The 10,648-nt window shown below is 49.9% G+C and overlaps 1 protein-coding gene across 1 annotated transcript in view; it reads right to left on the bottom strand.

The window, feature by feature from the left end:
* Positions 1 to 401: 401 nt before the first annotated feature.
* CHCHD6 (coiled-coil-helix-coiled-coil-helix domain containing 6) overlaps positions 402 to 10,648 on the bottom strand; it is a 110,820-nt gene continuing 100,573 nt past the window's right edge. Inside the window, exon 9 of the mRNA XM_040568858.1 lies at positions 402 to 947. Coding sequence (XP_040424792.1) covers positions 924 to 947 — 24 coding nt within the window. The 3' untranslated portion in view covers positions 402 to 923. The remainder of the gene's footprint in view (positions 948 to 10,648) is intronic.

Here is a 10,648-nt window from a genome sequence, read left to right as displayed (position 1 = left end):
TGAGAAGTCAGACACACACAGCTCCCGCTGTGCCTCGGCTCCACACGGAGGGCACAAAACCAGCACAAGGCTGAAAGGGATGTGTTTCGTGGCAGAGAAAGGAGGAGCTGTGCACAAGAGTTGGTGCAAAGAAAGATAACTAGGGCTCTGCATTCAGCAGGAAAAGGGTTTTTCAGTATGATTCACCAACACCAGCCAGGACTTTGCACTCTTCCAAGTACTTTCAAATAAGCCAAATTCATTCAGCCTGAGACCAAAATGAACGAGTTCTGTGATTTATAAACTACGACTGGAAATAGTTCTATTCCCCACACTTGGTGGGAGTTTTTGTTGGCACAGGTAGGAGGCAGAAAATGGCAATCTACAAACTCATGGGACTGAAAGCATCTCACAGCACGCAGTGACCATTAAACACTTTATTGTTTAGGAGGGAACTTTAGAAGGGAAGAAACAAGCCTGCTGGTGTAACCAATGGGAGCATGCTAGGAACAGTTAATCCCAACAGGCCAGTCAGGGTTATTTCCAAGTATTTCAGACCCCTTTTTCTGGAGCAAATGGACAAAGACAAAACAGCTCTTGAAACTCAGACATGGGTTGGTGAAACAAAAGCTAGCACAGGGTGAACTAGGCCTGTGCGGGGCAAACCTCCAAGCTATAAGCTGTGCTGGGGTCAAGACAGCTTTTTGCATTGTATTACAATAAAAAAAGGAAGCAATAGTGTTCCCCTCTCCCAGGACCCTCCTCCCAACTCCAGAAGCATCCACCGAGACCAATACATGCAGGCAATTAGAAGAGGAATCACGTCGCTGTCTTGGACCGTGAAGGGCAGAAGGCACCGGTTTTGGTCAGCGTCTATCCAGAAGGGTGCTGGGCCTTCCAAAGGCGTCTGTGGTCCCTGTCCTCTGCTCTTTGGCGGCTGACGTTTATCCAGAGTTAACTAACAGCTCCTGGAAGGAAAAGGAGACAAAGGAAAAGGCAGCAAGTTAGCTATGCGGCTGTTGACCTTGGACTGCTTCTTTCAGGAACAAAGGAGCGATGCTGGCTGGGGTGAGACTACAGAGAATCCCTCAGAAAATTTATCAGGTATTGCCTTCTGCAAAGCACAATAAGACACTCAGGGGGACAGAGGACTGTAGAAGCAAGAGAGTAGGTCATGATATCAAAGGCAAGACTGATCCTGTGAACTAGAATATATGGTCAGTTGTAAATGCTTAGGACTTATAAATCTGATGGCCTACAGCAGGAAAGGCCACAGACTCAGCTAACCAGGAAGAGTAAACATAGCTCTAAGTCCCAGCCTCAGCAGGACAGGGGAGCACTTTGATTAGCTGCTGCCAAACATGCACACACTTCTCATCCCAACACTTGGAGCGGGACCAGAAAAGAGGGACCCAGAGACTACCCTACTGAGAGTCTTCTTAAGACCCAAACCCTTCGAAAATTCAAAGTAAACTCATGTCTGCTTTGTCCTCACAGCAATCGCCTCTGTTGTAAGTGATAACTCCTCAGATCCTGCAGGTATCTGTTCAGAGCTGTGGACTTTCTGGGGCTAGAAGCAAGAGGCTTTAGACCTTTTAAGATGGAGGTTGCAGAGCTAGCTATGGTCTCATCCTATTTTATCTTCTCACTCCTAAAAATTCAAAGAAATCAATCCAATAGCACCATCACCTGTGGACGAGCACACACGTGGCATCAGCTGTAACGCCTCTCCCCACTGGGGATCTGTGGTATCAACATTGGACCCTACCTCAAACCCCAGGTAATCAGCTCTCATGGGGCAGCACCGACTCCTTTGTAACAACGACCTGCTGGTGTAGCGACACAAACAGGAGAATCGCATAGGGTGATCCCATCAGCTTGCTGCCTTCTTCTCATGCTCTGGCTAGATACGCTTCCGAAATGGAAGACAGAGCAGAGAGTACTTACCCACATTCATAGCACCTTGCTAAAGCCAACTACAGACAGATGACCACAGGCTTAGCTGCATGTGATTTCGTCACCCAGCTGCCTAGGGCTGGACTGGTGCTCGTTCTACTCCTTGTGTAACAAGACTTTCTTAGGAAAGAGGCTGTGCTTCCTTGAAAGTGAATCAGAACGGAGAACATCACAGATTAATGCTGCTACCACACTCGGCAATATCTATCAGAAGGTGAGGGTGTCATCTAGGCTACTTCTGCACAGCAGGCTGATATTCAGTGCCTTACACCTGCGAAGTCAGCGTATTCAGCCTACATTGACCATGCATCTCCAAAGACAGCCCTGTCTCTAACAACAATGAAATGGAAAAGCTTCAAAGGATTTGAGAATTAAGAGAAAATTGTTTGCCAAATTATTTAGACAAAGCTTATCCAGAAATCTGACAAACGAACCATCAATATTACTCAACTGACTCTGATTTCCCAGGTAATTTTTCTCATCATTACTGACTTAAAAGTTTTGCACAGAGCAATACATTTTAAAAACTCCAACAGCATTCACACAAATTGTAATGAGCAAAGCAGCAACAACTCACAATCAATTTTGCAATACAGTAATTTGCTGCATTCACACTGTAACACTTCAGTTAAGTGTCAAGGAACGCTACATTTTGTGACAAAGCCACTGATGTGGCCACTCTGCCGTTAACCCTTATAGAAGGCACTAAAGCCTTTTCTTTCAAGTAATTTTTTCTTAAAAAAAAGCACAGTTACACAATTTCATGTTCTTAATCATAACTACATTCTTTTACTTGTTTCAGGAGAAAACGCCAAGAGCCAGCACTTAACCTCAATCAATTTTTTCCAGCCCAGCCCATCCACGTACTGGGGACACGTCCAGCTGGAGGCTCACAAACCCTCCTCCTGCAGAAACACCAGGCTCCGTCTCACTTTGGATGACTAAGCTTTCTGAAAACCTTTCGCACAGTGAGCGCTGGACCCAGAGCTGATGAGATGCCAGACAGGCGAGACACCAATTTCCTGCCGTGCAGCTCGCACCAAGGGAAGTTTCTGTGAACGAAGGATGCAGGTAACGATACCGTCAATCAGCCCACGCTGCTCCCAGTAGCGGCCAGATCCAACTGCCTCAAAGTCCAACCTGCGCTGGATGGAGTGACTGATGAATTTCCTTTCCCTCCTCAGGGCACAGAGTGCTCGGGGAGGTTGGCATTTCTCGGGAACTGAAGCGCTCCCAGCGCACCACGGACTGCACAGGGGGTGACTTCCCAGCTGTTTCGGACTTTTCGGCTCAGATGCCAACCCAGATCTCACAGCATTTGCCAAGTCCATGTAGACCGCTGCCATCCTGCCTGGCAGGGGCCCGTTCTTGCCCGTTCTGGGCAGGGCAGGCACCAGTATGAGCTAACAACGTGGGGGCCAGAGGCAGAGACCAGAGGTCTCCTCTGCCAGCCACCGCCGAGTGTCGCACAGCTGCTGCACACTGCACAGAGGAAGCTCTGAAGGCCTCGTGGTCTGTTAGCACATCGTATAAGAATATGCTCGTTACCATATGCACGTAATTGTTTTCACTGTTCCCGGGCCATCAGTTCATAAACCTGTGGCTAACTACTTAAAAGCACAGTGGTGTTGATTTCATGCCTCGCACGCTGCGTAATAGCATGGAAGGACGCCACATCTCCAAGCCTAGACCAACTCTTCGCTAAGCCAGCCGTTTACACCAGCGTTTCATTTCCAGCTAGCTCTGCAGCCACGCAGATACAGATTCGGCACCCCTTGGTTCCCTTCCAACCTGGAACCCTCCATGCGAGATGCCAATGGACTGCCACAACACTTACCTTGGGCAGGAGGAGCCCAGAAAGGGAAGGAGAAGCCTTTCCTCTACTACACGCCCTTATCTTTAGGTATGCACCAGCCAAGTTGCATGTGCAGCAAGCCCAGGCAGCTTGCAACCAAGAGCTGTTCTCACACGATGGGATGCTCCCAATTAATCAAGTTGAGGCTCAGCCTGAAGTTGAGAGATGCATCACGACGGAGCTGCCCCACAGCTGGCAGGTAGCTGTCTCTGCTGCAGTCTCAGAAAGCCTTAGAGCGTGCACTGCGCTCACTGATGAGAGGGGATGCTGCCCTTCTTGCACAGGGAGGACAGATTATTTTTGATGCCACTGCCAATGCAACACCAGGCAGAGACCAGGTTCCAGGCGTGAGGAACTCCAGCGCCTCTACACACAAGAACTGTGTTCATACAAAGGGGTTCGAGGCAATTCGTCACAGCTGTGGCTGCAGTAAAACAGGCATGGCAAGCTGCTCAGCCCCGAGAGCCAGTCCAGCTGGAGGGCAGGCAGCGACCTCCTCCACGCCTCTCCTGGCAAGCAGGAACCCGAGGCACCAATCCACGCTCTTCCAGCCCTGTGAGACCCTGGTTTTGAACTGACCGCGGTCAGAGCTGGCTTGCTGCTCAGCTCACACAGCCGCCACTTCGCAGCAGCTGCGGGGAAGCCGGTAGCTTTCCAGGGCTGGTTCCAGCTGAGTGAGGAGGAAGGGTCAAGCTCAGAAAGCACATCTGCTCCACGTTCCACCCCGCTGAGAAGGGAGCCCAGTCAAAGCCCAGCACCGTCCTTCTCCCATATGGGAGAGCAGCGGCCTCAGGGCCAGTGAGCCTCAGCGAGAAGATTTTTCAATGCACACTCTCGTGTTCCTCCTCCTTTGCTGTCAGCGACATCCCAGCACCAGAGCTCGGGCTGCCCAGCGTCCACTCCGCCTCCCGCTGCCTTGCCCTGCGCCTCAGCTCTCAGCCTCGAGGAGGAACCTTCCTCCCCAAAAGCCAGGCCTTGAAGAAATTCCTCCCCCTGGGTTTGCCAAGGATGCTGTTTGCCAAGCCTCAGCTGTGCAAAGATGTATTTATTTACCCAGCCTTCAGTCTCACAGGGGCAAACCCTGCAGGTCTCCTCCAGCGAATACCGTACCTTTGTTCTAATGTTCCTTCAAGCAGTCACACCAGGGCGCTCACACATATGGGCTCTGCATAGCTACAAGGAAATCGGAAGGCAGATCCCCATGACAAAAGACGCCGTGCACTCGGAGTGTCAGTGACAAAGTAGAAATTAATCTCCGTAGTTCCTAGCTCTCCACCATGCGCAGGCAGCTTTCTCAAAACCAGAATACCTGTTGGCACACGACTTCAGGAACATGACCGCCCAACTTCTGCACCTCTGTTAGTCTGGGAAGAGGCACTAACAAACTACAACAATCCTCACCTGTCCTAAGGCGGGTGTTCAAGGCCTTTCAGCTGGGGAAGGCATTTGTTGTGCGGCTATTAGCACCCCGACGCATTGCAAGGGACATTTGAGTCACTTTGCTGTGATGTATGCTGTAGGTATTTTTCGGTTATGTGCAATTTGTTCTGTTACACGCAGGGTATTGGCTATTTTGCAGAGCAGCTGTGCTGACTAATGGATCCCAGCACTTCCATGCCATATAGCTATCGCGCAGAAAAGCCGCTCTGTCTCCCTCATCCTTCAGGAGCCCAACACTTGCTGTCCTTGGGTTTGGAATACGAAGGGGCAGCAGCATGCCTGGCAGCAACAAAAAGCATTAATTCAAAAAGCTATGAAGAGAGTTTTGTCTTCCCTCTTCTCTGTGCTGGTGTTAATAGCTTTGCAAAGCAGAGAAGTTCACCCGATGACTTCTTGGCTACTTCCCCAGATGGTGCCTTCAAAGTCAGCCTACCGGCGGCGAAGGCGCCTTCCAACACGCTTGCAGGACGTGCTGTCAGAACGCCCCAGAGAGTGCTTTCACGTGGAAGTCCCCCGATCCACACACCCCACAAACAGAGCGCGAGAAAGAGAAACAGCTTTTCTGGTCGCCTCCCCGCTCCTCGTTCTCTCTTGACTCAGGAGAGCCGCCACGCTGTTTGCTTTGCTCTGCCCTGACGCCTCCCATCGCTCCGCACTGCCGGCATCGCAAGTTATTTACTAGCACGGCTCATCTCTGGCTGTTCTGAGACTCACCTGTTTGTTCATGCATTATAACATCGATTTCCTCCAGCCGATTGTTCTGATCATTGTTCTAACTCGGAGAGAGCTCCCGTCATTAGCCTTGCTTAACAGGAAATGTTTTGCCACCGACTGAGCAGCTCGGCAGTCACCAGGCTGCAGGAAAAATCAGCCCAGCTGGGGGCTGCACCTCCCCGCTGAGCCGCGAGCCCCGGCCGTCGCAGCAGGGAGCGAGGAAGGCAACGCTCGGCTCTTTTGATTTTGGACATGTGCTGGAAAATAGCGGGGCCAGGAGGAACAAACACCCTTCTGCGGAGGGTCACTACTGAAAGGATGGCTGTTAATTAATCAGCGTACAAACTGAGGACGGGTTTTTGTTCGATCGATGTTAATTGCATTTAATCTCATTCTCACCGTTAAGAAAAGCCACCGGGCCGGGCTGATGTTGCCGGCGCCTGCCATGCAGATTCCACCCATGTCTGGGAGGCGAGGCAGGAGGAGAAAAGTAACGGCAAGAAGGGAAATAACCCTTCCTCGCCCCTTCTGCATCGCTGCACAATTTCATTGGGTCTGTTCCATTATTTAAACAATTTTTGTTTTCCAATAAAATTACACAGGAGCTCAAAGGATGAAAATCAGACACGGAGCATTTCACTGCTAGTTGTTCTTGCTCTCCTGGGTACTGGCTCAAAGCTTGGCTAACCCACACAGCCCTGGCTATCCAGCCTCCGTAAAGAGCTGAAATTAAGAAAATCGCTTCTGCGGAGAGGTGCCTGCTTTTCAGGGCCGGGCTGATCCCAGCAGACCTGCCCATGCCCCTCCGAAAGGCGTGCAGCTGCTGACTGCCACGGCCATCGGCTCAGCCACAGCATCTCTCCTCCGCTTGCTGCTGCCCACAGCTCCACCGCGTGCCGAAGGATGCTGAACTCTGCCTTCCACGAAAACACGAAGCGGTATTTGCTACTGAACAACCTCTGACCTCATTTGCCTCGTAACTCAGGGCACGTTTGAAGCCTGAACGTCCGAGGCAAACCAGCAGCACATGCGCGAGCAGCTTGGCTTTGATCTCGGGACAGGACCCGCGCGCACAGCTGCCTGCTCGGGAAGCGGGAGCGACCCGCTCCCACCTGCAGGCGCCCGGCCTCGGGGCACGGGGACAGCTCGTGCAGCACGGGGAGCCCGGGGTGGCAGACTGCACAAGTACCGTCTTATTGCTTCTGCGAGTGCCTTGCATTTTTCCAAATCAGTATCAAGAGCAATAACAATCGAGGCTGGGCACCATCTGCGCCTTTCCCCCACGGCGGCACGCCCCGCTTGCCCAAGCCGGTGCTGCAGTTTATCAGAGATTTCCTTTATCCCTCGACGAGTGTTAGTCCCATCGCCTCTCGCCGCATAAAGAGAACATATCACAAGTGCCGTGAAGGACTGGCTCAGTTTTAAGTGGTCTGAAATGGCTCCACTAGACTTGGTCAAGATTGCTTTAAAATCATTTCCCTTTAGGACTGCGACCCTCTCTCTTTACAGCCGGCATAACGATTCTGCCTCGGGGGTGGTAATTACATCCCGCTATCTGTCCCCATCAGAAGGTACACACTGCCAGCACAATGCCACACTTCTGCAACAAGCTGGGAGACAGGAATGCACGGGGAAAGGGAGATAACCCTGGGCACCCCTCTGCTCCACAGCTGGAGGCACCTCTCGCGTTTTGCAAGCTCGTGGATTAGTCCCCGGGAGGGAGGAAGAGCTCCAGGACGCGGAGCGCGTTTCCAAAGCGGAACAATGGGAACTTGTACAAATTCAGCTCTGGTTTTGTAAGAATTAAAATGAACTTCACCCAACTGTGAATATCCGTTTCCAGAGCCAAAAGGAATGGAAAAGCACTCACTGATGCAACAGAATTTCATTATTTCAAACCCTAAGCCCGACATATCCAAAAATTAAGGACAGGCAACATTAGCGTTGTGGCTGGGGACAATTGGCTGCAGGAGTTTACCTGCGGAGCTGCCAAGCCGTGCCCTGAGCAAAACATAACGAAACAGCATACACAAAACAGGCACCTTCCCTGTACTCATTCCTGCTCTTGCCACCAGGCCCCAGGATAACCAGGTGGAAAATAAAAGGAAAAAAAAAATAATCCCAGAAACCAAGAGACTTTGGATTAAGTTGTATAAATGACCTGTTACCTCCTATCAGGGGGAAGAAAGAGATGCAATAAATACCTGCAAAGCCATTCCAGTGCTTCAGATTAACTGAATTACAGAAATGGAAAGTACATGATGCGAGATGTACAAAACAAGGTGCCAGGAAAATGCAGGAATTTGAATCAAGCTAGCAAACGATCCCTGCAGACTACTGAGGAAAATTAATAGAGAGAAAGTGTAGAGAAAGGATACGGTAACAACACTGACTGATGAACACTGTTGTTAGGACGTGTAAATTCAGGATGTCAGACTTTTATCTACTTCAGTCCTAGAACAAAAATAGCAAATCCTTCCAAAAAGCCTCGGAAGTATAGAAGTCGGATACGCCAAGCCTCATTTCAGGACAGGTTTCCCCCGTGCATCCCTCAAGATTGAAGTTTGTGACTTTAATTACTCCTGGAACATTGTGTACACAGGGACTCAAAGCAGGGATTACTAGCAGGATCCTTGTTACGAGTACCACTTCTCAAACAAATTACACTTTACTGGATGTCGGTAACACACACAAGAAAACAAATTAGGTAAAGGCAGCAGGACAGCAAGATACAGATCTGGTGCAAGGAAATTTCACAAAGTCACCCAGAAAAATAAATACACTTCGAACACAAACTCATACAACAACATCTCTAATTCCAGAGTGCATTAAAGCTTCGTGTGCCCCAGACACTATACATCTTCAACACACTGGTGACTCTGTGCAAGTCTGAGACCAAGCCCAGCTCAGACATGATTTCTTGCAAAGAAATGCCTCCAGGACAAGAGGGAAAAAAAAGAAAAAGAAAAGAGAGAGATGGAGACAGAAAGAGCAACCCTGGTTGAACTCCTAGGGTTCACCCCCCTCATCTCCTGCCCCTCACTTGTCACACCGAACACACCACTTGGGAGAAGAGGATGGCTTTTGGTTTGGAGGCAGCTACAGCAGCTCCTTCACTGCTGGAACTTCACAAGCTGATCTCAGCTTCACGTGCTGCATTTTGCATTTCCAGATCTCGCCCTGGAACAGCCTGCCACCTTGCACTGGTTCCACTGAGCACGTCTTATCTCTGGGGATTTTCATGAACACGAAAGCACAGACCAGGCCAGTCCTTGGGCCAAGGCACAAAGCTGCTGAAAACAGCTCACAGCCCTCAGCCATGGCACTGCGCCTCCTCGATGGGAACTCGAGTGTTTGTTCAGTTCTCCTCCCGGGGATTTCACCTGCCACTTGTGAATGCCACCAAACCTTGCAGTTGTCCCTTGAGCTACAATGAGGTAAACTCTGCCTGGAGGGCGTGAGCGGGAGTCCTGGGCTCTGCTGTCAGACTTCTCCCAGCAGCTGTAGGTAAATCCCCATCTGAGTCTCCCTTCTTGTAGATAAGAGCAATGCTACTTACCAACCACACAAGTGTGCAATAACACGAGCAGAAGATGCTAAAGAAATGGGAAATGAAAGAATGAAAGAAAATCACACCTTTAAGGGATCCATCCCCTCAGTACAATTTGCATTGAGGTTTCAGAGGAAATCTAGTGCTTTAACCTGTCCCTTTCCACCTTCCTTTAGAAGATTCCTGCACTGGATGAAGAGATTTCCTCTCCATGTCAAGGGGAGCAAGTCCACATCCACTCACCCCTGTCTACTCCAGTTTCATATAGCAAGCACGGCGAGGCAGGCAGAGATGACTTCTGCCGATACCCTTTTTCTGTGTCTAATTCTATTTCTGCTCAGCGATACAGTGAAATTCCACGCAGAAGTATTATGAGCTTGACCGGCTTTATTTGTTTAACAGTTCACATTTTCATTAAACTGTTGCTATTCAGCAGCCAGTAATTTTATTTGTGTGATAGCCATATTCATCTCACCCGTACGGGTGTAGATGTCGCTCTCCTTTTCTTCTGGCAGAAGAGACAAAAATCAGCTGTGATGGAGCAGGGGGAGGACTGCGACTTCACACACCTGTTGGCACATCACTGTGGGTTACAGCTTCTGCTTGGTTTTGGGTCACAGTAAAGAGACTACAGGCAAATTAATTAAATAAATGAATGTAGAGGGAGCCTTCCTCAACTGCCCAGGTACAAAACCAGGAACTGAAATACTTTTGAGCAGAATCAGCCCCCTTGACTCACCACTGCAACCAGCTGAGTGTTGCTGACTGGGCGTTTATGCTATCCGAGTATCAGACTTTTAAGAATTAATTATATGTCTAACTCTCGGCAATCTTTAAATATCTTGAAATACCTGGCTGCAGGAGCTGCAAGATCTGCTTAGATCCCAAGGAAGAGAAGTCTGGTTGTTTGGCCTGCACCAATTTGATAATCCTGCACCAAGCTCAGGCAACCAGGGAGAAAAACAAGAGACGTTCTGGGATGTTAACGAGCTGCACTGAGACAGCCAAATGACTCAACCACACCTCTGAGATAGAGATATCAGAAGTCGCTCAATAAACCCGAAATATTTCACCCTGCCACTCCCCTTTTACAACACCAAGGAGCCCAGACGTGCGGAAGCCATCCCTGCTGCCAGGGCACAGGGCAGAGGATC

The sequence above is a fragment of the Cygnus olor genome, chromosome 10 (assembly GCF_009769625.2).
Source record: "Cygnus olor isolate bCygOlo1 chromosome 10, bCygOlo1.pri.v2, whole genome shotgun sequence".
Taxonomy (NCBI): Eukaryota; Metazoa; Chordata; class Aves; order Anseriformes; family Anatidae; genus Cygnus; species Cygnus olor.
This window is presented reverse-complemented; position numbering and strand designations above follow the sequence as displayed.